This window comes from Vidua chalybeata, chromosome 5 (assembly GCF_026979565.1).
Source record: "Vidua chalybeata isolate OUT-0048 chromosome 5, bVidCha1 merged haplotype, whole genome shotgun sequence".
Lineage (NCBI taxonomy): Eukaryota > Metazoa > Chordata > Aves > Passeriformes > Viduidae > Vidua > Vidua chalybeata.
In genome coordinates this window covers 31,107,880-31,135,257 of record NC_071534.1, presented here as the reverse complement: position 1 = coordinate 31,135,257, position 27,378 = coordinate 31,107,880, and the positions used below count along the sequence as shown (strand labels likewise).

The 27,378-nt window shown below is 39.5% G+C and overlaps 1 protein-coding gene across 7 annotated transcripts in view; it reads right to left on the bottom strand.

Annotated features, from left to right (window-relative positions):
• The window catches only part of MPPED1 (metallophosphoesterase domain containing 1), a 62,727-nt gene extending 38,705 nt beyond the window's left edge, over window positions 1-24,022 (bottom strand). For 2 of the 7 annotated variants that reach the window (XM_053943514.1, XM_053943519.1), the window contains exons 1-4: window positions 23,958-24,012; window positions 22,973-23,231; window positions 10,429-10,691; window positions 5,261-5,442 (exon numbers count right to left, since the gene is read on the bottom strand). In XM_053943514.1, the coding sequence (XP_053799489.1) occupies window positions 5,261-5,442; window positions 10,429-10,580 (334 nt within the window). In that variant the 5' untranslated portion in view covers window positions 10,581-10,691; window positions 22,973-23,231; window positions 23,958-24,012. The other 5 variants (XM_053943520.1, XM_053943521.1, XM_053943516.1 and 2 more) reach the window with 4 other exon arrangements.
• Between the last annotated feature and the right edge of the window lie 3,356 nt (window positions 24,023-27,378).

The following is a 27,378-nucleotide window of genomic DNA, read 5'->3' as shown; positions in this document are numbered from 1 at the left end:
AAATCCCTACACAGCTCAGTGTTTTTCACTGCATTTCCAAAGCCACTCTTTTGTAAATAGATAATTAATGCTTAAATACTTCTTTCAAGGGGTTTCTACATGAACATAAAAATAGTGTAATTACTGATGGTCAAAATGGCATGGCTACAATATATAAATTCTAATTCCTTTTGCTGCTCTGAAGCTGTTTTTTTTCATCTTCAACATGATTTTAATCTGGTTTAAATGTGAATATTACTGAACTTAAAAATATACCTGTTAAGAGAGGAAGAAAAATAATTACTATCATTTTGCAAAGCTGACCAGTAAAGCAAAAGTAAAGCTAAGCCTAGTGACCACAAGTTTTTCTGAAGATCTTTTATCAAGAACTTTAAAAAGTAGAGATGATGTCCATTGAAAAAATCTCTGAGTCTGTCTACAGAATCTAATATTACAGGATTAGATAAAATACAATCTAATTCTAGAAACAGGTATTTCTAGTAGTGCTAGTTACTACAGTTCGTAGACATCTTCCCTCTAAAATACTTTTTAGTCTGAAATAAAAATCTTATCCTTTGTGCTGAATTTGCCTAGGTCAACTTCTGAAATGCATGTCAAATAATGTAATACTTTTTTTGTTTGTGTTTGTGTGTGTACAACATGCTTGTAATAATATTTTCAGGAAAATACTCTGAAGAGCTAATTATTGTTTTCCATAACTCCAAGCCACCTTCTATTTTGTTATTTGCAATTTACCTTGAACTTGAATTTCAAGTAGAAAGTCTGTCTTAGAAACTGGAAAATCTCAAGCAAACACAATGAAACAATATATATTACAAAATGTGTTAGTTTAAGTAATCTTCCCAATCCATGCACAGAAGAGAATTCTTAGAGAAAAGATGGATGTGTTACAGCTTATACCACAGATCATCTATTTAGTTAAATTTCCAGGAAAGTAACCCACAAGCTCAAAGTGACAGCAGGTCTTGGAGCATACACAATTTGGAAATGATATTATAGGCTTGAGCAAAGGGAATTACATGAGCAACTGAGCCAAGCAGGCAATTTCCAGTGCCAACAATATGGGAGATAAAAAATAGAGGTTTTGGAGTCAGTATTTGATGAGTGTACTAAGGTAGGACATATATCTTTGTATTTGTCCTACAACACATTTGATTGACATGCAGGTAGGGAAGAAGGGAATGAATAACAAAATCCAAAATAATGAAATAGCTGCAGATTATTTTTGTCTGTTTGAAGTGTTATCATTAAAATCTCCTCATCATACTGGAAAATTAGCACACGTTTGAAGTCATACCATGCATTCTTATAAATTATCAGAAAGTTTCCCTGGATTTTTGGCCTTCTGTTCAGTCCTACCATAAAACATACCTTGTGTACTTAATCTTCTTCTGATTCTTCAAAACTGAATTTTTTAATTTGGAAGAAAAATACAGTAAGAGAACAAACTAGATGAAACAAACACAGAGAACAAACACAGATGAAAAAAGGAAAACACTGAGATATGATAACAGGAGAAGGGTCAGTTCAGAAAAAAAAAAAAGAAGGGAGGGCAGTGAGCAGGTTGGCACTGTTTGTATGCTTTGTAAACTGACTATTCATTCCTTCATTTTCTAAGTTACCCTGAAAAACATCAGCAAAATAGTAATCTCACTTGCAAAAGTGCATCATGATATTTTATGACTGGGCAATAAGATGACAGATGAAACTGAACATAAATTTATGCAGAATAATTTTAAAAATTTGGACAAAAATACACAAACTATAGATGCAGTGATGGGTTCTGAACTAGCTATTACCATTCAGGAAAGACTTCATGGAATTGTATTAGGAAATTTTATGACAATGCCATCTCATTGTTCTATTAAAAACAGAATAATCCTCAACACCAGAAAGGAAAAGAGAACGAGGAAATTTCATTGTGCCAGGGAATAAATCTGTAGTGTTCTCAGAACATGTTCACAGAACTGTTCTCACTCTTTTTAGAAGGATGTGGAACAAAGAGGTACAAAGAGTGACACAGATGATCAAAGACATTTAAAGACTTCTGAACAATCTTCAGCCAGAAAAATATCTTAAGGGCAGATACGGAAAGAGCCTAAAAATTCTTAAGCAGAATAAAAAGTGATAAATTTTTCATTGGCCTCTTCCAGTATTAGGAATTACCAAATGAAGCTAGTAGGTGACAGGTTCAGAATAAGCACAGTTCATCTCACCATTCCTGTCATATTATGGAACTCTGTTGCCAAACTGTGTCTGTGCTCAAACTTTGCATAGATCCAAAAGGCAATTTAAAAATTCAGAGAAGAAAAATCTATATATTAAATTAAAAGTAATGCTGGACTGCCTACCATAGAAGGCTAAGAAAATAAGCATATCCAGTGATCACCAACATTTTATTTCTTCCACAGAGTTAGACACCAAGCCAGCCCTAGCGAAACCTCAACTCTCTCCCTGAGAAAGGGCTTAGAGAAAAAGACACATGACAGAAAGCAATTAATCACCAGAAAGAACAAACTGAAATGAACTAGAGGGCTTTAGGGGTCAGAAGTATAAAACTTGGTGACTAAAGGGCAGCCAAAACAGAGCACCTGAGCTACCAGCCCCAGCCAGGGATCATACTGGGATCGTAAGCGCCGTTAGCTGAGCTGGTGGCCCTCCGGGGTACCAGGGAAAGACAGAAAAAGAGAACAGATTTTAGGGGATGACTCATCCAACCGATGTGCCTCTATTAGCACAACACTTGAGCATGTGCTTGAAAGAACCATAAGGCCCATGGAAGTTAATGATGGTAATGTAAAATAAATTTTCCATCAGACAGGCGCAGGAGTTTTGTGTAAAGTGCAAAGATAAAATCTGAAATTGCTGAAGGGCGAGTTCATCTGGAAAGATGAAACAGAGACCAGAGTGGCACAGACCCAAGAGGGCATGGCAAAACTGAAAAATGAAAGGTGGGAATCAATGCTGCACATAAAGACTTGGAGCAAGAGCAGGAGGAGTGTTTGTATCTTGTGCTTGAGGGAAAGCTGAGATCAAGGGAAGGTGTACCAAACTTAGTGTTTATTACAAGGCAAAACAAAGTCATAATCTAAGGACAGCAGGAGACATGGATTAGACAAAGAACAAAATAAGTGGGAAAGTGAGCCCTGTGCATGAGGAATAAACAGGGAGATCTGGCAGCAGCAAGGAAGAATGTCAGTGGAGGAAAAGTTGGTGCCAGAGTCTGTCAGTTACTTTCTCAAGAAACCAGTAAAATATTAAGGAAGGAGAAGGTTGGGTTGGCTGTGGAGCTGCAAAATTATGGAAGGTACTGGAAGCAGCTATCTAGAAAAATCAAAGCTGTTGGAGACTGATGCCTTCACAAAAAAATGGACAACCAGCAAAACCTTCTGAAATTCCTTCTCAATGGGGATGCTTTTAACCACTCTGCCATTTATTGCAGATTTTGTGAACGCTCAGTATATTCAAGAGTTGAATTAAACTGCTCATTTAAAACAACCAAATAAAAACTTTATTAAAAATTTAAATCTTTATTTTAAATTGCCATGAAACTAAACAAAAACCTTTTAACTTGCTAACTTCCTGTATCTCAAATCTTTTGCTCTTGCAAAAATAGAACTCCAACCACCAAGATCACCTTTTCCCATGCGCACACTACCATGAAATTGGAAGCATGCCTGAAAAGTCAGAAAATTAAGCCTTTTTTTTTGAATAAAAATGGTGAAGAGAACATCACAGAAATGCCTTGGGAAATCTCCCTACCATTTTGAGAGGATTTCAGCTTACAGACATCTTCAGAACACCGTACAGCTGTGACCAGCAGGGAGGCAGATGGAGAACTGGAGATAAAAACTGTGCAGCAAGCAATGTGCACAGCCCCATCCTTGCTCACCAGCAATATCCGAAAGCACTTCCCTTCCCACACCAGCAGATAAATAAAATCAGGATTACTTAGAAGGGGTAACCATATGGTTTGAATAATTTGTAAATGCTATTTTCAGCACATTACTATAATACTTGGTAGAGACCTACAGAATAGGGTTAAAACTTGCTGTTTTATAACCAACCTGTTCCATTTGGGTGCAGAGAGTTGATGGCTCTATATCAATTATTCCACATGCTGTTCCTACCTTCATAGTCACAGAAAAAAAACAATTGTTCTGTGTGGGGCATATTATTGGGTTCCTGAGCTCAAATAAATATTTATCAGCCTTGCTGATAATTATTTTCTAGTAAATATTTGTTTAAATTGTGAAGTCCTGACTTTCCTTTCTAAATTCCATTTCCGTTTCAGCCTACATGCATCTGTCTTCTTTGTGCCTTCCTAGTGTGGAATGCTGCAATTTGTAGCAAAAAAAAAAAATAAAAATAAAAAAGCAAATATATTAACTACAAGAAAGAAAATTAACACAAAACCTTGAAATCCGTTACCCTTAAACTGGGTCCTTTCTCTCCCCAACTCCTTCATTCCCTCTCACCTTTTTTTAATTAATGAAGTCTCAGAATCCAGAAGCCACTTTTATTCTAAATTAAGGTATCTGCAATGCTGCAAGAACAGCACTGATGAGGGTTTTTGACTGGATACAGTGCATGCTTTCCAATTTTCACTGTCTTTTTTTTTTTTTTTTTTTAGCATATACAAAACATTGCAGAAGCACATGTAAATCATCACACTCTTGCCCAGTGGAACAGAATTTCAGTTAGCAATGCCAAAAGTTGCCTGCAGAAGGCATCTATCTACATCTGGTCTGCTACATCCAAGGCAGCAACCACATGCACACAGGGTTTGCTTTGTTCAGAATTCATCTCTGTGGCGCAGCTGAGCCTCAGATATAAAAAAACCCCAAACCTATGAGCCCTCTGGGGTTAAACAGAAAAATGTTTTCAGTCACAACAACCTTTTGAGGGAGGCAGCAAAGCTGTAACAATGTATACAAGAGGTTTTATGTAAATCATTAAAGTCCTCCTGACTTCAATTGTTGCTAACACCAAGAAGTTACTTAATGTACACTTGAGAGTGTGAAGGCAGAACAGATGAATAGTCTCACAAATCCTATTTGCTCAGCTGGAAAAATGCAAAAATATTTGTCGAATCTAAGGAAAAAAAAATCTGATTCCCACTCACTGCCATTCAAACTTAAAAGTCAAATTAATATTCATTATTTTTGAGTGCATGATGGTTTTTAACTGGGAGGCAGAAGGGGCAGATACAACAAGTAAACAAATTTACTGTCGAATCCACACAGAATTCAATACCTACCTAGCCACTCGTTGAATTTTTTTACTTCACTAGGAAGTCCCAGCTCAGTAAAATCACCAGCATGTATTAACACATCTCCATATGGCATTTGGATGGGATCAGTTCTTGAGTGAGTATCAGAAATACAGACAAATCTTGTATATCCTGGAGGCTTCGGAGCATCATGGGGCACCGGATCAACCCTGGAGGAAATGCATCATAACAAGGTTATAAAGTATTTACGTACTCCTTAGTGTCTGCTTTGCAATTCTGGCACTACTATTTTACCTTTACAAAAGATTGCACAGACTTCTAAATCTGCCTGATGGAAGGATTTATTAAAACAAACCTAACACTAATGGGAGGTGTAAAAATTCTTGATGTTCACATCACAACATTTTCAGTATTTGTTGGGTAGATAGATTAATTTAAAGAGATTAAGGAAAAGAGATTGGACTATGGCACTAACTCTGACACAAATACTTACAAATAAATCAAAGGCATTCCCATTTTCAAAGGAAAAGTACTATCCCATTCCATTGTTTAAATATAATTACACTGTACACAGGGAAAAGATTTATTTTAGATATATAAATACATTTAGATGCTTTTTTTATTTCTAATTATAACTTCTTTTCTGCAAGTTACTCAATCTGAGCAAATTTAATTAACGCGTTCTGGAGATACATTTCAGTGTGTTAATGCAAAGCAACATTAAAACTCTCCTAACAGCTGTAAATATATGTTAAAGCCTGACTGTTGTCAGGACAAAGTGATGACTTTCTGGGCCTAATTACACTAAATGAAATCAGATGCTGTGAGGGGTGAGGCTGCATTGTTCAGAACCCAATCTCTACATTCAAAACTGAAGAAACAAAAAGATCTGACCCAGTTTGATTAGACTCACTTATAATTTACAAGAGGAAATCAGAGAACACGTCTCTGCTATGGAAGGAATACTTGTTTTCAAATCAATCTTTTTAACCTCAATTCATATTTTGTTTGAATACATAGAAGCAAATCTACGTATATGCAGCTATACTGTATCTGCTACTCCAGTTAGAGAATTCTCATGGAAAAAAATCAAAAAGCATGAGATGCAAGAGTTATGTTAGTGTCACTAGAAACCAGAGAGATATACAGAATTGTTATGAACTATTTTACTTTTTCAACATTTCTTTTGAAAGGGCAAATAAAATTTGTTTTGCTCACTGTTGCAGTATACAGTACATATTTCTATCCTTTGCTGGTTGTGCTTCAATTCCAGAGCTTACTTGTACATAGACAAACTCAGGGAAAAAAAAAATCATAAAGATCTTTGCTTTTAATAATACTACTTCTGTTTACTAGGTATATTTTCAAAAAGCATTTTACTGCTTAAAAAGCATAAGATAATAATCTTTAATCACTCAACCTTTTCTCTGTGTCAAAAAATTATATGAAATTTATAGGCAGATAACTGAGGTGGTTTTGACAACTTCACAGGATTAGTGAGAGGGTGAGGAACAAATCTAAAACATTGAAATATTGTTAAATAAAGAAAAAGGTCTTAGCAATTTCTACAATGTAACTACAAAACCAGAGTATGAACCAATTATTTTGTATCTATCTTTGCCATATCGGAAGAAGAAATATTGGGTTTTTTTCAGCAAAACTGGAGGAGCAGCCTTTTAATACAAACACCTTAGGGTTGTCTTTCTGAAGTTCCAGGTTTTGAGCAGAAAGTAGCTAAATATGAGCTGAGGGGTAAACCCAGCTGTGATCAAATCCTACCTGATGAACTACATGCCAGGGGCATATGTAAGCAGGGATGTAGTGGGAACTCCAAAATTTGGGTGGCAAAGAGTGCAGTGCTTGGACTCCAAGCAGCTGGAAACAGCTCATGTAGGACATGTGGGGAAGGGCAGATGAAGGAGAAGGATTGAGATGCTAAAAATGCCTCTGTTTTGGAGAAGGAGAAAGCTACACAGGGCAAGATCCAGGGTAGGCAGCAGGGGTGCAGAGGAATGTGGGTGGTGAATGGTGGGGCTCAGACTGGGGGGGTAAGGATTTGCCCCCAGGTGGGAGCCGTATGAAGGAAGATGCAGTCATTTCACAAAATGAACTGGGATGGTTGGATAAAAATGATGAGGGACTGACCTAAGCTATCACTGTAGCTGTTCAAGCTAAAAGAATTAAACATCAGTCCAGTAAACTGAATTATTCCTCTCCCTGCCCAACACTTCCCAAAGCTAGTTACAGATGGCATTACTGAGACAGCTTTAAATCATGGATAATGCCTTGGCAAACATAAGAATATGGACTTGTCTAAAACACTACTTTTTGACTTTTCATGGTAGGGTAGCCTTTAAAGCAGGTACAGCTTCTCCTTCAGAAGTCTTTTAAAGCCCAGCAAAGCAGTGAGGTGGGTGTTAGGGAGCAGTGTACGTTTCACATAGGAAGCTTTGTGGAAAGAATAGCAGACTTACCATGGCAACCCCATACAGCACATAATGCACAAGCTTTGGATGGGGATGGGGACAGCATTTTCCTGGTTGCTGAGGTATGTGTAACTTTTAAATTCTCTGCAATAGGCCAGAGAATTTTCATGGGAAAAAGGCATCAATACAAAAAACCCACCCAAATAAATGAGATGCAGATTTCTCATGTTGAAGTGATATGCACGCACTGAGACCATATATAGATAAAAGCATATGTCAGGTTTCACAAGCTCATCTAAGTTGTATTACTGGAAATAATTTCTGAAGGCTCAATCCCCATATTCTTGTGTAATGCGTTCCCACAGCAGCTGTCACACCAACACCCAATACACATCTTGCAGCATGAACAGAGGAATACAAATCTGTTGATTATTTCTGTGCAAATGCTTTTGTTTTTCTTTACATCAGTAGGAAAACTTGCAGAGAAACTGAAAAGCGAAGTTGGAACATCTCAGAGCAAAAACTTCCAGAGGTTAGTTTATACACTAGATTTCAGTACTACTTTAGGAAGGAGTGAGACAGGCACTTTCCAGAAATGACTGATGGACTTGAAAACACGGGCAGAATTTACCATCCTCCTTGTCAGAGGCGACCCAGTCATCTCACAAGCACAGGGATGCCCGACTATGACAGGTCTAGAAAGGGCTGTCAGCATGTTCTGGGAGCTAAAACATCAAATAAGTAATCCAAACCTGCACAGAGGACCAAGGAAGAGCTGCAACAAGACTGAATCCAGAAGAAAAGGAGCATACAACCCTCCTCCTACCCCGTGGTGAAAGTAGTTTACTGAGAGTTCAGATGTTAACAGGTCTGTGTGAAATGTTTATGATTGCCTGCAACATCACTAATGGAGGTATTTTGAACCATGCACAAAGCCTCGAGTTAAGGACAAAACTTACATGCACAGAAGCAGGGCTAGGATTTCACCCACAACAATCATGTGAATAAAAGGTGCTTTTGTCACCCTTTTTATGTCTACTTCTCCCTTCTTTGTTACTATTCTATTCACTGGTAGGAAGAAAAAGCAATCCTACTGGTATTCAGAAACATTATTTACTATTTCTGTACAAAGAAAAAGCGTAGGTCAGATTGTGGTATATGTTTCAATTGATTTGGCCTGTTTTTCTATATGCATAAGCTTCTTCAATAGTATTAATCATTCATGAGAGATTACTGAACTCTTCTGAGGAACTGTTTTCTAAGGATATCTTATTTTCAACTCCTTGCTTGGGTGCTGGGTTTCAATCATGTAGTTGACTGCCTAAGATTCCAGTACTACAATTTCTTACTGGTTAGAAGTTTAAGCAGTATATTGTTGAGAACCAAGTAAATACTACTAAATAACTTATTTTCAGCCCAGTAAAAACATTTAGTTTTTAAGATCAGGAAACAAATTCCTGAGTGCCCAGGAGCTGTCTGAAAATTCAGAAAGAATAGCTAAGCCTCAACAAATCAGGCAACCTGCATTTGGCATTTTCATTTGTAAAAGTATTTCTGAACCCACATTTGTTTTTTTTTGTACTTTTTCTACCATTTACCAGCTCTATAAACAAAAGATGTTTCCCAGTACTAACACTCAACTCATTTTACTGTTTGCATTTCAGTAGGATCTAAAAAACCCCAACACAGACCATAATATACTGCCCCCAAAAACCGAGTGTTTGCTCACCATCTTGATATACACGTTAGTCATCAGATTTTTTAATATAATATGATTTATGCCAAAGAAGCATTCACTAAATAGATACACAGCATTCAACCAGTCACAAGTGCTGAGGTTTTTAACTGCAGAAATAATGACCTATGTTTTTAAGTTATCAAATCATATTAAATACCAAAAATGTAAACTAAGTGACTATTTGTTCAGTCTTCCTAAAGGAAAAGGGTTCTCTTTAAACAATGAAAACCAGCCATCTGATCTAAAGATAAGGCTGCTTCTCTCTTTAATAAACACAATAAAATGGTGCAGACATTTTTATTCCCTATAAAAATATTTTACAGTAGAATTTTATACTTAATTTATTTGTAATAGCTTTACTGTTTTGCTCTTCCTTCTGGCTTTAAACTTTATGGTTAAACTTTAAGGTTTAATTTCGTAATTATAATTCTCCAGTTTACGTTACAAGTAAATCATCTAGAGGAGTCAATTTTACTGATGTTGTCGTTATATAAAAAGTCAGAAACAAACACATTATTTTAATTACTCTTTAAGCACTTGGCACTTTTGGAAAGTAAGTTTTCGGATGGGTGCCCACAGTATTTTATGCATTGATATGATTTTTCCCTTGTATGCAGCTGTAATAGAACCAACCAAACAGAATGTGTGCTACACACATCCCGGCTTGGTATTTTCAGTAGCCATGTACATCAATATGCAAGAGCAAAAAGCAAACAAATGTTATTAAGATTGCAGAAAGTATCATCCTTGTAGCATCTCGTGTTTTATTGCCACCGCTTGTTTTTTATTCCTCTTTTTAATACCTAAGTACTATGTATTACACTTACATCAGTGAGGGAATCTATCTCCCATCTTTTAACAAAGTACTTTTCAAATGGACTGATTTCTTGTCATTATAGTAAATATTATTAGAAAGGCAGCAGAACAGTGTTCCTTGAATTCTTTTTGACTGATCCATCAAATACCACATTGACAAGGCAATAACTATTCCAAAGGCTGTGCCGGAGCAATAACAGCACTGTAATACTTACATTTGCACATGCGGGGGCTGGAAGCGTCCCTGGTTAATGTTGTAGAACGTGAAAGCCTGTGTGGGGTTGGAGCTGTACTCATCCACCTCGATGATGAGCCGGCTGTGCTGGTGCCTCCTGGCTGCCATGATGTGGGACTGGGCGAAGGCCATGTCTGCGTGTGAGGCCAGCGCCCTCAGGCCACCATCTCTGCTATCTCCCTGCTGCGGGGGCCAGCACCATGACAGCCCCCGGCCTGGCCAGCACGCTCCCCTTCCAAACACCTGCAGCACAGGGGAGACACGCAGCGTGACTCTCGGACACCTCCTCGGCTCACAATTTGCTTTATGGAACGTGAGGTGAAGGCAGAGGGATGAAAACAGACTGCTCAAAGTACATGAACTTTTTCAGCTCAGCAACCTGATGAACATGCTTTAATTAGGGACGGGAAGCACAGAGTGAAAGTAAACTTGCTACAGAACATAGCTCAAGTATTTCAGACTTTCAATCCAAACCCAAAAGACAAGACCGTCACTCAGAAAGCCACATAAAATCACAATGTTTTTCCAGCACAATCATTTACTTTCTTTTTTTTTTCATAGAACTGATGAAGTTTTATTCCCCATCCTCCCTCAGAAAACCCCCACCAAACCTGTAATGGAATACATTACTATGCACAACTCAAATGCAAGTTAATTGAACAAGAACTAATTTAACTAAATTTTCCCAAACTCTGTGAATTTTACTATGGAGCAGTATTGCAAGTGCCTGTTCCTTACATGAGCAGAGGAGTGAATGGCTTTCCGTGCGCTCGATCCTGGTTCTATAGAATCACTGAAGGAACTTCTTGAGGAGCACACAATTCCTTGAGTGAAGGACATAAATATGAAGGGCTCCCCACTTCAAACACTTTTCAGTCAGTACTACCCCAGCATTCTGGGTTCACAGGAAAACAGACGGATGCCAAGGCAACACAGTTAAGTGTTACTAAATATTAAAAAAATGTAAAATCCATACAGGTTTTATGTTTGAGAATAAATTTTTCCCCGAAGGTTATGCAAGTCTAGAACAGCAGTACCGAAAATGGGTAGGGGAAGAACATGAGACCAACTGGAATGCAAAGAGCATCCCCTAGAAACAGCAGAAAGTAATTTAAATGTGAATTTTACTCTTATTTCCCAGTTTTAATAAAAAATGGATTATAAGATATAAAGGTGGATAATTTTACAGTATAACTTTGCATCCTTTTTAAAAGTTGTCTGACTTAAATATTGACTTTCATGCAAGCAGGGGCTCTTCTAGGGAATACAAGCAATCTGATTCAAAGATGTATTTCATAAAAACCCATGCTAGAATGCAACAATTCACTTAATAAGCAGAGTTTTGGACAGCAGGACTAGAAGTATTTTCTGTGACCCTGCTGATGTGCCCTTCTGCCATTCTGAAGGGACCACTACTGAGAGTGATGGATGAGGGAGACTTTCCAGCCACTCAGATTTTTAAGCTATTTACAAGTACTTTGGTCCAATTCAGTTTAGTGGCAGTCAAGCACTTAAGCATCTTTAAAAATCTGGGCTGCAGCCCTCTGCTTAACTACCACAGTTGTTAAGCGCTCCAAGAAGTGGCAGAGTATTTTTGTTTGGGGAAATCTTGATCTCAGGAAGCTGAAATGACTCAGCTTGGTTTTTGTCACTGGCTGAATGGCTGTGAGATGATGACAACTTGCTGTCACTAACAAGCCACAGCAAAACAGCCTCGGAATAAAGGAGCAGATTCCTACATGCCCTCCCCTAGAAAGGAGTGGTAAGGAAATGCTAGAATAACAACAAAGAAAATTTGGGATTTCAAACACTCTTAGATGCTGAGTTCAGGCTACAGAAGTAGCAGCAGCACAAAGGAATGTGCCAGAGCAGGGGGAGGGAAGGGAGACACAATCCTTGTAAGAATAATCAAGTATAAATTGATGCATTTAAGAAATAAGAAATTATGACAGCAGATGTGAAGAACCTTCCCTAAGGAGCTTCCTGTAATAAATGATGCATTTGTAAAGAAGTCTGAATAGTCAAGGTCAGAGATTTTATAAGGGGCAAACTGTTCTAAGTGAACCTACTTCTGTTTGAAAGAAACTATTAGAACTGGTGACCTCTAGAAATATTCTCTAGTAAGATAAATAATTTATGATTCCACACCTCTACATAAGGACTTCAAACTACCTGAAAAACGGCCTTTTTTTACAATTTGGGGATTGTGCCCACTTTACACACAACTGAACTGGGATTTCAAAGGAGTAAAGGCACTGCCTTAGGGACTAGAATCTCTCTTTAGCCTTGGGAAGCTCTTAGGAGCTCACAGTAGCTGAGGAAACAGCTTCTGTCAGTCTCCTCTTTGGGTTCTGTCCTTTACAACTTACCACAAATCAGATGTCAAATCTGCTTCAGAAACAGCAGATAAATGTGCATGTACCCCAATATCTACCCTTTGGCTCTCTTCCTCTTTCTGTGTTAGTGGAATAGCACTTACCAACACAATCTAACTCAAAAGACAAACTTGTTTGGGAACAGAAATACATCCAGTACACCACTTGACATACCCTTTAGTGCTGAAGAGCTCTTTCAGGCAGGGAATCAACCCTTGCACTCGGGAAAGTGAGTGAACCACACCATTAGGCAGCCTGAGAGAATGCCAGAAAACACCCAGCAAAAAGTTCACCCTATATACAGGTGAAAAATTAAAAGACAACCTATTTCCTTTGATGTTAAAAAAAAAAAAAAAGGAAGGGGAAAAAATATGCAACAGCATATTGAGCCTTCTGCTCAGTGACAGTCACTCACTGCCAACCCTGGACACATAAAAACCGGGAAGGGAAGGGAAGGGAAGGGAAGGGAAGGGAAGGGAAGGGAAGGGAAGGGAAGGGAAGGGAAGGGAAGGGAAGGGAAGGGAAGGGAAGGGAAGGGAAGGGAAGGGAAGGGAAGGGAAGGGAAGGGAAGGGAAGGGAAGGGAAGGGAGGGAAGGGAAGGGAAGGGAAGGGAAGGGAAGGGAAGGGAAGGGAAGGGAAGGGAAGGGAAGGGAAGGGAAGGGAAGGGAAGGGAAGGGAAGGGAAGGGAAGGGAAGGGAAGGGAAGGGAAGGGAAGGGAAGGGAAGGGAAGGGAAGGGAAGGGAAGGGAAGGGAAGGGAAGGGAAGGGAAGGGAAGGGAAGGGAAGGGAAGGGAAGGGAAGGGAAGGGAAGGGAAGGGAAGGAAGGGAAGGGAAGGGAAGGGAAGGGAAGGGAGAGCCTGCCAAAAAAAAAAAAAAAAAAAAAAAAAAGAACAGCAGTCATAGAAATGTGCTGTGCTAAACAGAAATATATGTAACACACAGGATCAGTAAGCATAAGTCAATAGCAAGCTGATTTCAAGCTCATTTCAGAAACATAAACAGATGTCTTTGAACCTTACCTTTCAGTCTATGGTTTTCATCCTGCATAAGTGATTGGCTGACTACTGACATTCTTGGTGTTTGACAGAACAAGCTGTCTCCTTCCAGCTTGACTGATAACCAGACTGACACCCATTACTCCCCTCTTTCTGCTTCTATTTCCAATAGTTCCCCAAATCGTAACTTTTCGTTTCTTTTAATATTCTGGAATGTTTCTTTTAATATTCTGGAATTCTGGAATGGAGATATTGCTTTCCCAAACCACAGTATAAAATGCAGCAGGGAAATAATGACCTGTTTCTGCAGCATGCAAGTTTTAAAATTATATGCCCAGCATTACCAACACAGAGAGTTAAGACTCAAATCCCCACAGCAACAACATGCTAACCATCCTCTTCCCCCAGGCTTATGGAGCTGCGGGATGTCTGCCAGGGAAAAACAGAGAAATGTAAAAAGGACTGCAAGAACATGAATACTAAAATAAATATCACAAACCTGGCTGTTGGAATCACAGACTGAGAAAAAGCTATTAAATCAACTAAGCCATCTTCTCACAGAAGGCAGGAATGTTCTCTGTACATTAATTTCCTGCTGTTTTCTCCAGCATGTGTTCAAATGGGCCCCAAATTCCACTGTGTGCAATGGACACTGCTCCAGCCTTCAGAAGGCTTCACATGAGACCATAAACTGTGAGGATTGAAACACCTCTCCTAAAGAATTACTGGACTAGGCAGGTAGGAGTACCCAGATAGATTTAAGTACTTTTTGAGGTCCTCAAGTAAATATTTGTATTAAGTTTGGGGTTTTTTGTTTTTTTGGGTTTTTTTTAACTTTTTCAGCCTGAAATTTTGGTGTTATATCTCACCAGCATAAATATTTCCCCATCTACTTAAACTTCCCAGCCTTTTTATGCATCCTATTTATCTTTCTTTTTTTCATTTCAAGCCAATGTTTTATTTTGATCCCACTTCTCCATTCACAGATTTTGCTTTATTCTAGGTTCACTCTCATGTCCACCATCTCTCCCCCATCTCACTCCACTGACCTCACTGTTGTCTCCGTCATCCACCCTTTGTCTCAAATCTAAAAACACCACTGACACTTCTCGAAAATAATTCCAGCAGCACACAATATGAATCCAGACTTGAAGCAACATGGCTCATGCAGATGTCACTGAAATAATAATTAGAAAGCAAGATAAAATATTGATGCTGATAATTATAATAATAATTTTAAGAAGTCAGTAATTGGGAGAAAACTATAAAGATGTCCTCTGTTGAGGAATGAACTCTGCTGAGTTGCAAACATCTGAAGGTCAGGAAGCACAATGTGACTGTAGCACATCACAGCAAAAAGCTGAACAGGGGTAGTTGCCAGATTTTCCACCACCACTGCGACAAAGAAAGAAGAGAATTGTGGGACTCTAGGCAGTACCAAGGTCAGGGGCAAAGAGGCAGCTACAGAAAACATGTTCATTTTGCTCAGCCAGCCTGACAAGCTGAGGTTTGGGGAGGCAATGAAAGAACAAAATGCAGTATAAAAAAAAAAAAAAAACAAAAAAAAACAAAACAAAACAAAACAAAAAAAAACAAAAACAACAACAAAAAAGACATTTCCATGCAGCTATAAAACATCAAAGCTGTAAAGCACTTTAAAGAAGAGCATGAGAGTTTTTGATAGACTACATGGTGACATACTTGTTTCTCATGCAACTCTTGGACACTGCTAACCAGAAACTCTTTCAAGAGCTTCTACAAGGGCACAGGTCTTCCCTAGACTACAGTGCCCCTCATAAACTGTCAGATCATCCCTTACATGGGGAAGTAGACCTTTTATTTAAACCCCCAAAAATCACTGCAGAGTACTCTGCATCAATGGTCCGAATCGTCCCAGTAACATTTTTATAACCACCACCTTCACTACCACAAATTCCTGCTTTTGCTTTAACCTCCTGAAAAATGCCTGTTACAAACTGATCACCAGTAAGTGAACTTGCTGAGACTAGAAAAGCAACCACTTACTCTGAGAAATAGGCTGAAAATATTAAGGGTTTTTTGCTAAAATACCCATTTCAGACAGTTCAGATAGAGGCCAATCAATGGAATCAGTCTGATATCTTCAGTTCTGCCACCAGAAAATGAATATTGAAATAATCCTAAGAGGGAATTATTCTGTGGGAAAGGATAAGCCAGGGAAATCATCACACTGCTGTTAAAATCTTTCCAGACAGATACACTCTCCTCTTCCTCCTCTTCATCTTCTGAAAAAGAATGCAGGTCCTGGGAAAGCAAAACCACCAAGCCTCCTCTTGGGAGCCTCATGTGCTCACCTGACAAATGAGGGCTTTAAAGGGAAGGCAGCACAGTCAAATGTCATGGAGACACTTGAGGATTTTAAGTTTGATCATGCACACTTCTGATGGAATCATTAGGCTTCCTAAATTAATAGGATTTGTCAGAGATTGAAACATTTCCCACTGCATTTAAAAAAATAAAACTAAATATGCACTTCTAAGCCTTTTTAGAAAATATCTGAGGTGGTTTTCTGTGCCAGCAAATCTAAATTTGATAACTGTTATCAGTCAAATAATACTCAGTTCTGTGAGTGTATCTTTTCCCTGGAAGTCATAGCTATTTCCACCCATATAAGCAAAACCAGGGAATGTAATTCTGAATTACCTGTAAGCCTCAAAACCCTACTCTTTTTGTCCTCTTCTGTTTAGAATCTCGTATTTCACATATCAATTAATACTTCAGTGCCTCATCATATATCTCACATATTTGTTAACTGCAGATCTGTGGGGCACTGAGCAATCTGGTTTCTAACATGGAAAAAAAAAACCCAGTGCCTTAAATAAAACCTCTTATTTCTCTGTAATTCAAATCACCTTAACCTACATTAGGAAAATAAAAAAAGGCAACAAAATCCCCCAAGTTATTTCTCACCATTCTAAAACAGACATCATTGCTCTCCATTGCAGGTTATAATGACCTGTCACAGACAGTATGAAAAAATTCCTGACTGATTTTTTTTTCCTTCAAATTAGTTACTTCCTTTGCTTTCAAACATAAATATTGCACATTTCTATCATTATTTTCTTTATAAAGAACACTAACATACTTGTGAGCTTTAACTGAAAAAAAAAATATTATATGGACACAGCAAGTAGGAAATGAGATAAATTATCTGGGTTTTGGGACTATGTGGTAACATCCCCTTCTATGAAGTTTCATCCAAAAATATACTGTACCTATGGCACACCAAAGTTCTGACAAGGCATCCAGGAAAGAATATAGACTGAGTTCAGAAAATACAAAAATGGCATATTTACCTAAGAAATCCAATTCTGTATTTATTTAAAGCAGCTACAACTTAGAAATCTTCTTGTTTGGTCTTATTTTGAATGATTGTATGATTTTCAAATTACTTTTTCTCATTTCCTTCCTTGGTTCCCAAAACTTTACAGTAAATGAATATTCTATTTATAAAAATTTAGTTTTATTTTGGCTCTTTAGCAGTATCATTTTCTGAATTAATTTCTCATCTGTACAAATAAACTGTTCATTTATTCAATTTGAAAAATCAGCAAAACCTAATAATATTGCTTTGTTTCAACCTTAAAATTCTGCTTTACCATATATCCAGTATATTTTAGATACTGGAGTGCTCTAAGATTTACAAATAGACTGAATATTTGTCAAGGCTAAACATATTATTGTAATCCTACATACAATAGTGCCCGAATGTATAAAAACATTGTAATATTTCAATGAAATATTTAAATTGATACTTTTTTTAAGTAAAACCGAATCTTTTTCCTGAAAAATATACTATTTTCACTCAATACTACCTACCTTTAGTTAGATAAAAATACCTGCAGAGGTAGCTAATCTATGTAAGTAATTACCTCTAGGGAAGGAATAAAATCTAAGAGCCACAAAAATCATTCCTCACTCTAAAAAATTTGCCTTAGTCTCTGGCAGTAATACATAATCTGCTATGTTACTGTAAACCATGTGTATATGTTCATATAGGGAAAATTAGAAGTCCCCAAATGAGAATACTCATTCTAAAGGAAAATAGCCAAAAATACAAGTTATGTGGGGAAATTTAAAAAATTGACATTCCAACAGGAATAAATTAGGGTTGAGGGGGTTTGAATCTACATTTCAGTTTGCAATTTGGGCATGTAATCTGGTTGAACTCCTGAATCTTTCAAAATATTACTAACTGAGAAGAAGACTATGTAAGTACTGAAACATACTTAAGACACAGTTTGGTTTAATTTTAAATTGAAGAATGTTCTTTTTCTTTACTCTTTTGTGACAACTGGCCACATCCTCATTTCCTAGCCTAGTACAAGTCCTGCTGGGTGTAAGCCACTTGCCTGTGACACTCACTTTATCCTAATTGATTTCAGTGGAATTTGTGTGTAATAAATTGACAGGGTCTTCCCTTTTTGTGCAGCAGCACCGCTCGGCTGTGGATTCATTTCTACTGCCAATATTCTCATCTGATTTCAGAAAGAAATCTGATGCTAACAACTCTTGAAAGGACAAGAGCACAAAAGAGAAGTGGCTTATCCATCCCTGTAGTTCAAGATGAATGAAATGCCAAAGTACCAGCACATATGTCAAAGGTGGGATGTTGAACACAGCTCACATGTAAATATATGTATAGTGATACTGCTTCTGACATCAGTGTCTCTTTTTCTACTAAGGTCTGGAGATAAATTATAAAATTAAACAAGCAAATCCTTCACAGCTACATTTTTTTCTCTCACACACATAACTTTGAAAATTAACTATGCTGTCATATTACTTCTGCTGTTTCCACTTCTCCCTCATTTAGCTGCATCTATCCCATTGAAACCCTTCCTGTCATCTGATTCATGTCCAGGGAGGGAGTCACTGGGTTTGTTACCTTTATTTTTCCAGGTATTGCCTCCAGGATGTAAGGAAAAAACAGTCAACAGCCACTCCTCCTACCCTGAAGTTATGTCCACAAAGAGCCCCCCTACATAGTCCATGTGAGATAAATAAAGGTTGCCCCTGAACTGTGCACTGTCCATCAGCTGATTCACTTGCTGCTTGAAATACTCACTTGAAAAATTTTATTTGCACTGGTGAAAAGATTTTCATGGGACACAAAAAAAAAAGCTAAAATAAAAATACACAGTTTAGAGGTGGAAAGTAAACAGAGATCAAAATGTAAGAATATCTGGGAAGAAAATAACCAAGTTCTGAAACAAACTCACTGAACTTTTTTTTGTTTGTTTGTTTTCCTTTCTGTTTTATTTGATCAACACGGTGAAATCTGAACATTTTTTGATGTTGACAAACCTGAGGTTTCCATTAATATGTGTTGAAATTGACATTTATTGTTGTTCTTGTTGAAGGTACAAGACAGTTAACCTCTGTCAGTAGCTAAATCTAATCTAATCTAATATAATCTAATCTACCCCGTCCCCACTACATTAGGTAAGGTGTCTTGAACTTTTACCAAAATCCTCTCAACACAGTGTTGAGGGACAAAACTCAGAACAGCAATACAGTAGAGAAAACCTCCAAGTAGAAATTTTTTGCTTTTCTACCAAAGAACCAGAAGAAAGGCTATCCCACAAAGCCAAAATAATCCTTTTATTATTATACATTATGAGTGTCCACAGACCAGGTGAAGTCCAGCAGCAAATGATGCTGGACATTGCACAGCCCTACAGTAAAGCAGTCTCTGCCCCAGATTACAGCCTCCAGAAACTCAACAATGGATATAGGAGGAAAACAATTTAGCACAGGAATTATCAGTGCAATGGCAGCACACTGTGTTCCTCCCATTTTCTTTTACGGAGAAGGAAAAAATAATGCAAGATTAGCATCACAAAAGACAGAAGTGGGAAGAAGATGGGATCTGATAAGAGTCGGTGAGAGGAGGGAAAAGGTGATAAGGAATCAATGGGCATGCGGGGTGCTGGAGTTCCACAGCGCATCAAGTGCAGCAATGCAATTCCGAGAGCAGGCAAAAAAGGAGGCTTGTGCAAAACAGCCAATTAGGAAAACATGGGAAAAACAATCCAAAATATCAGTCACCATCAGCCTCCTTCATATGCCACTTGTGCAGCTGCCCTGCTGGCTTCAGTCTTTGGTTCAGTGACAAGACCCTCGATGCCGTAAGGGAAGCTAGGCTGACTGCATGGCAGAGGAATTCAATTTAAAAGATGAAAAGGACACACCACATACAAAGTAAGCTTGCAAATAAAAGTGATACACTCCTGGTTTAGCAGAAATGTACAAATTAAACACATGTAACAAGTGAGGGCTAATGCTTGCAGTTGAAATGTATTTCTGCATTGCACCTCTCAATCAGTAAAGCTGAGCCCTTACTACATTGACATTAGTCTGACACAGAATACAGCATATTTAAATAATATGATGAATTCAACCTCTACTCCTGTAGTAAATCATAGTATTTTAAATTGTGACTGAATGGAAGATGCTAAGCATTTTGTGTTTAGGTTACTATAATGAATCTCAAATTAGTTATGACTGCAAGTTGTCTCATATATACCATGATGGCTAATTGTTGTTACTAATACAATTCCCACTGCCTTGTCAAAACATGGCAAAACTGCCACACTTGCTGACAGTTTCAACAGCGAGGTCAAGCAACGAGCAGCACCCCAGAATTAAATGCTTTACCTCCAGAGGTGGTTGCTGCAGAAGCAGGGCAACAACCAGTGCTGCAACAGCTCTGCCACTTTTTGCAATGGATCTCATCAGGGACTGTCACTCTGCAACCTTGCCTGAGCATCACATTCTCACGTTATTTTATTTGTAATTACATTGACTGAAAAGATTATTTTCTAATACGAAGTTAAAGGATAACAATCCAGCGACCTTAAAGAACTCTCTTACATTACCAATTTTGCTTATATTTTGAAACATAACCTAGAATAGCCAGGATTTAAAACAAAGGATTTAAGTTAGAAATAATAATTAGAAGCTTTGCTCTCAGACAGATGAAATTGACCTATGGAAAATGATCACAGAACCCAAACCGATGTATGATCCAGAACACCCAAATTAAAGTTTCCAGTGCTATACTGAGTCTTATTTTGAAAGCTCCTACTGTGTGTTGCAATATTCTAATATTCCTTCATGAAACTGAACATGTGAAAAGGCTCTTCCTTCAGCTTACTTTGCACATCCCATATGAATTCTTCAAAACAAGATTCAGCAAGGATCAAATGGACTGCACGGAATTATTTTTATTATGTTTATTAACCAACTGAGATGAAAACTGTTCTCATGGATGAAAAGCTTTAAAATTCTCAATTATGAATGCACTTTCTAATTACTGTTTGATATTGTTTCCATATGTCTGAAAAAAAGAAACTGACTGGGTAATTGACTGAGCAGTTACCTGGTTTCAGGGGATTTGAATCTCCTTCCTTGTAATTCAGTGTCAGAACTCTAGATGACTTAAAAACCAATGATCCCTTTATACACTTCTACTCGTTCTATTAAATAGGAAAGTCCACTTCCGTGTAACTCTTCAGGTGAAGAGGACTGCACCTGAGGCAGCAGATCTGAACATGTTTGGTTCTTAACAGGACATTAATCTAGAGGGGTTTTTTTTTCTGATTTCATATAGTACATTCAATTAAATAAATATGATCACAAACTACAGTATATTCTATGAACCATTAACTGAAGAAGCAGAAACATCAATGTCAGATTCATCTATGAATATATGCCAGATCAGAACTCCTGTCTGCTTTACATTCCTGCTGACAGTTCCCATAATGAGCATGAAGCATTAAATAAAAACCATGACCTGTTTAAACAAAGATCAGAGAACCAGCTTTATCTTTGCATTCTCTAATGTTTGTTGTTTGGCATCACAAACTAACACCACAGCAAGTCTCTTGTTAATAGCAGCCCAGAAGGTTTTCATACAGGGCATGAGGGCATGGCTACTGTCCACCAAGAACATTTGTATATCTTTAAAATGGGTGTTTTATTTCACACGAACATACACAGGTATTCTCTGCAGCTACTCTGCTTTGAATTATACCACAGGAGATCAGGAAGAGAAGAAAGGAGATAGACAGGATAATATACAAGCGAGAAATTTTAAAGATTTGTTATGTCTCGGATAGCTTGAGACAATGAAACAAACCCCGAGAGCCAAGCTAAGACTGTTTAAACGTGCCATTGAAATTTTATGGGTAGTAACTGATATTAATCAGTTCATATACATATAATTCACAGGAAAACTACTACATTTAATCATTTCAAAAAAATCTATATACAAATAGAAATCAGCCCTCCCCTTATTTTTGTAGTACACTACCAGACAATTTACAGTGTCTGGCATCACAAAACTGTTTATTATGAAGAGGTGCAACACAGATTGCCATTTTACAATTACTCCATAACTGGTCTTCTCAAAAGATGCATGATTTTTTGGTAGTCACATTTCAGACATACACTTTTAAAATGTAGCCTTGCATTTTAAATATCTACCTAAGAAAAACTGAGAGTTCATCACAAGCTAATCGCAAAGTTTAGTAATCATTAGTTATGAATTTATCCAGAATATCCAGAGTTCCTTTACACTAGTCTAAACTAACCACAAAATTCATTAAACTGAGGCTGAAATGGCTATCAATATATCAAAGATCTGCTGATAATATATGGATATTATCAGCAGATCTCTTAATGATAATATTGTCAAGGTACAGACTGTGCAAGCAAGAATCTTCAGCTATTGATCTTCTGCCAACAAGAATGGAACGTTTAAAATCTGCCCAGTTTCTTCACATTTCCCTCCATACCCTCTGTGCTACCCACGAACAAGCACACCCATTTCTAAATGTATTCCACACTACCGATTTGAAAGTGCAAGACAGAAACCACTAATCCTAAGAAAGAAATGAAAAGAACTGAAATATCTATCTGAACGTCCTCTTTTTTGTGGATTTTTTTTGTTTGTTTGGGGTTTTTGGGGAGTTTTTAGTTTTTCTGGTTTGTTTTTGGGTTTTTTTTTTTGGTTTTTTTTTTTTTTTGTTTTGGTCTGCTATGCTGCTTTGAGCGTGCTGGATACCAAATAACAGCGCAATAAATCACATGCAAATCGGCATGAATCCTACCAAACTTATTCGAGCAGTTTCCTCCCGGAACAAAACTTTGGAGGTCACTCAGTCCTCTCCTACGACAAAGGGAAGTTCTTCCTCTTCTATCACCCCTTCCCCCGGCTGTGCGAGGGGAAGCTATCGAGGAAGGCGCGCACAGCTTTTCCACGGGGGCTTCCTTCGCGGTGTTGGCCGGTGACGCTGAGCACGGCGGGGGGAATGCGAGAGACGAGCGGCCGGGGCGCCCGGGGGTACCAGCCCGGCCTCCGCGGCAACTCTGCGAACAAAGTAACTTCGCGGCTGGGCGGCGGCGGGGCACGGCGAGGCAGCGGCCGCTCTGCCCTCTCCAGCGAGCGCTCGCACGGCCGGGGCGAGCAGCCCCCGAGGGGCAGGGAGGCTCCCCGGAGCGCGGTGCCAGCCCTTACCTTGCTCCGTAGCCCGCTCCGCACGGCCGGCGGCAGCAGCGCCGCGGGGCCAGGGCACGGGATGCTGCGAGGCTCCCGGCGCCTCTCCCTCCGCCTCTCTCCCGATCCTCAGAAAAGCCCTTCCCCCCCCTCGCTCCCCCCCCCCCGCCCCGCACCCGCCTCACTCTCTCTAGCTTTGGGGCATAGATATTATGTGTGTGTGTATATATATATATATATATATATATATATGTGTGTGTGTGTGTCTGTGTGTGTGCGTTTTTTTAATTATTTTTTTTTAAGAAGCCAAGAGGAACCATGGTTGGGAGAAGCAAAACCCTGACGAGCTTAGGGGTGGGTAGGTGGGGGGTGCGGCTGGGGGTGTTTCAGACCCTCGCACGGCAACACAGGCGGACCCATCCCCCCCGTCTCCTCGGTCCCCAGCCGGGGAAGGCGGTCGAACCGCACCGCCTTCCACCGATCCCGCATCGGGAACGGGCCCTCCGCGCGATTCTCCCGCCGGGGCAGCCGCCCAGACCCCAGCCCCGACCCCCATTCCTGCGGAGGCAGCGGGACCGGTGGGCCTCCCAAATACGTACCCTGCCCGCCGGGGCCGGCTTGAAGACGCAGGATTTTGTGCGAGCGATCGTCTCCTTCTCCGAGAGCTCAGCCTCCCCTCCCCCGCGTCTCCCCTCCCCCGCCTCCCCCACCTCCTTTGGGGGGCCAGGAATCCCCCACTGCCGGCCCTGCCTCCTCCCCGCCCGGCCGGAGCGGTGATGCGCCGGGGCCGCGGCGCTGCATGGCCCCGGAGCTCGGTGCCCGCGGCCGGGCTGCGCCGCGACGGAGCGCGGGCTGTCCCCTCCCGCCGCGGGCGCGGGTCAGCGGGGGCGGCGCGGGGCCGCCTCCGGCGGGAGGGGAGGCTGCGTGCCCCGGCCCCGCCGAGGGGCTGCGCGGCCGGGGCACAGCATCTTTGGGGAGCGTGTGTGCGCGGTCGGGAGGCAGGAACTCCGCGCCGGCCTTTCGGGGGGTGGGAGGTGCCGGTCGTCCCCCTCCTTCCCGCAACGGCCAGAGGGAAGTTTGGCGCCGGGGCTGCGGGGGGGTTCTGTGGGCAGCGCCCCGGGGCCAAGAGAGCCGTTGCCTGTCCCTTCGGCAGCGCAGGTAGGGGTGGACGAAAAGGGCGCCGGGGGGACTCCGGAGGTCCGGTCCTGGAGGGATGCAGAGCGACGCGGGGATGGCCGAGGGAAGGTCTCTTCACTGACAGTGCCTGGTGTATTTCTCAGAGGCACCGAGCACGCACAGCTTCCCTTTGCTTCGAAATCAGGCCATCGTAGATTCATAAATATATAATATTTCACTCCTATGATATTATGAATAGAGAGCAGGAGAGTTAAATGCATGCATTGAGGAGAGGCAAATTACATGTAAAGGGCTTTACTGCACAACTGCAGAGCGAATCTCAAATGAAAAAAATACAAATACTTACAAGAATAAATTTAATTCCTGCTCGCATGTTCCCATAACGCTTGCTAGGCAAGAAAGCGTGCTGGATATCGAATAATGATTAGTGGAGTTACATCTGGGTTTGGTACACATGGTGACTTACTGCTGATCAAACAGCAGTGTGAAAATCCCGAGCTGGAAAAGACCCATTCTGGACAGAATAAGTCCACCTTGAGCATTTCTTCCAGGTCAGGGTGAACCAGACAGCCCTGGGAAGTGAGTGTTCTGGAGGAAAGAAAAGAAGCCATCGAGCTCCACACACGGTCCTATATGACCGAGCAGAGCCAAACTCGCACACTGGCTCTGCCTGGGGCACGGGGACCCTTTGGCTGCCCCCCAGGAAGTTCCTGTGCTCTGGGCAGAGGCTTGGAACCCCAAAACTGGAGCTGAAAACCTTCCTCCACAGCTTCTATTGCTGGCAAAACATACGTACTTATCTTGAAAGTTTGCATTTTGACATGTCAGGGTTCTGCAACAATATAAATGTGCTTGAGAAATTTTTGATTGACCTAATGGTTAGGACCTATTAGAAGCTGCAGAACATATTCACAATCATTTCACTTATCTAGATGCATGAATACAAGCTTATAAAAGTAATTACAGGCACCTTTTGTTGGAAATCTTGAGGCTGTGTGGTTTCCCCACAGGAAATATGAGTAATAAATTCCTACTTAAAAAAAAAAAACAAAAGAAGAAGCAAATGTGCTAAGCATTGTTCTATTTATTTTTGTCTTTAATATTAAAAATTGTTGATTAAATGTTCCAGGTGATGCAAGGCTGGCTGGATGCAAATCCTTAATTTTCACAGAAAAATTAAAATCCTCAATTTCAACTATTCTTTAAAAGAACAAGCAGATATTTGATATCAGTAATTTAGATCTTCTTTTCACTTTTTAAATTTTAGTTGTCTTTTGTAAGAGAAATGGATTTTTCTTTTTTGGTGAACATGTAAACAGAAATCAGCTGATCAGTATTAGCAGATCTGGCTATTTTTCTTTTTCAACTGAGAGTTAATCTTGTATCTATAGAGTTAACATATTTATACACATTAAATACATCTGGTTTAGACTTGAAATATTTTATTAAAAATTTAATTTTTTACCCTCTATTGTTACAAAATGGTGAATAGTACTTGACATTTTTAGTTATTTATGATTTGCATCAAGTTCTCTTTGTATGAAAACTGACATTCAACTAAAATTTATTTGAGGTAATTTAAAATTATTCATTAAAACTATCTTAAAAATGCTTGATGCATTTCAAAAATATCTTTGCATTTTAAAATATTTTATGAAATAACTGAAATAACGGCCCCTAGAAGGGGAATTAAATTGGAGGCTTCTGGTAGCCATGGTTTTGACAATCTTAAAGAACACAGATCTTATCCTCTCACACTTGGGTTTAGCTGTAGATTGACAGAGGAAAATAGGCAATCTTACTTTTTCTTCTGTAATGTTGATTTTTCAGCTTTATTAGTCCTTAACTGAACTACTCAAATGGATTGAAACAAAGAAGATATTCACCCTGCCTGCAGAAAAAACTGCAGCTCTCCAAAATTGCTTTCCTGCATCAGTTACCTCCTGTTCCATCTGCTTAGCCAAGGCACTCAGGCTGGTGGTGTCACCTTCTGAAGCTCAGGAACAGCAAATATCTCTTTGTGTCAATTGAAGAGATGAAGACAAAATTTCAACAAAATGTTACTTGATTTTTTTTTTGTTTTAAATAAAAAAAAAATGGGGGAAGATACTATGGAATTGTGTTGTCCAGCAAGGACAGTATTTGTAGAGATTTTGATCAAATTCTGGCATAATGAAGCAAGGGACCCCTAAATAGGTTACCTTTGGTTGTATAGATTGTTACTTCAAGGTGGAAGGGCTTATATATCTCATTTTTTAATTATTAGTTTTGAAGGTGGAAAATGCTCTATGTGAGCACTTAGGTAGCAATAGACAAAAATTAATTTCAACTGATAGGGGAGGAAATGATCCTCTTATCAAAAGTGAAAAGCAGAAGTTCAGATGATCACTGGGGAAGGCAGAAATGGATAATAAACATAAACCTGTGTAACAGTGCATCATTTCAGCTGAATTTTTGTACTTGATTTGGCTTCTTTGTGGTTGGCAATTATTTATTTAAATTAAATTTAAATTAAACCTGTGATTTAAATTAAACCTGTGCTTCAAAACCACCTGTTAAATGAACAAATCCAGCCTAGTTTAGGATTTTTTTAACATTTCTTGAGCAGTTTGATTTTTCCAGATAAGAGTTAGTGCAGACTTCTGTCAGCACAGAGTCACAGCAGAAGAGGAGCAGTAGACCACTGCTGAGTGACAGCCTACAGCTCTGAAATGTGCCATCCGTCCCCTCGCAGGTTCTGTGTTCCCCATCACTTCTGGGACATGTCAGACTTCCTGCACATGCCCTGCAGAGCTCATCTGTGCCTGTGCACTCCAGCCTGCACCTCCCAGGTGGTTTCCTGAGGCATCAGATGGAATCCATGTGCGCAAGGAGCAGCTGATC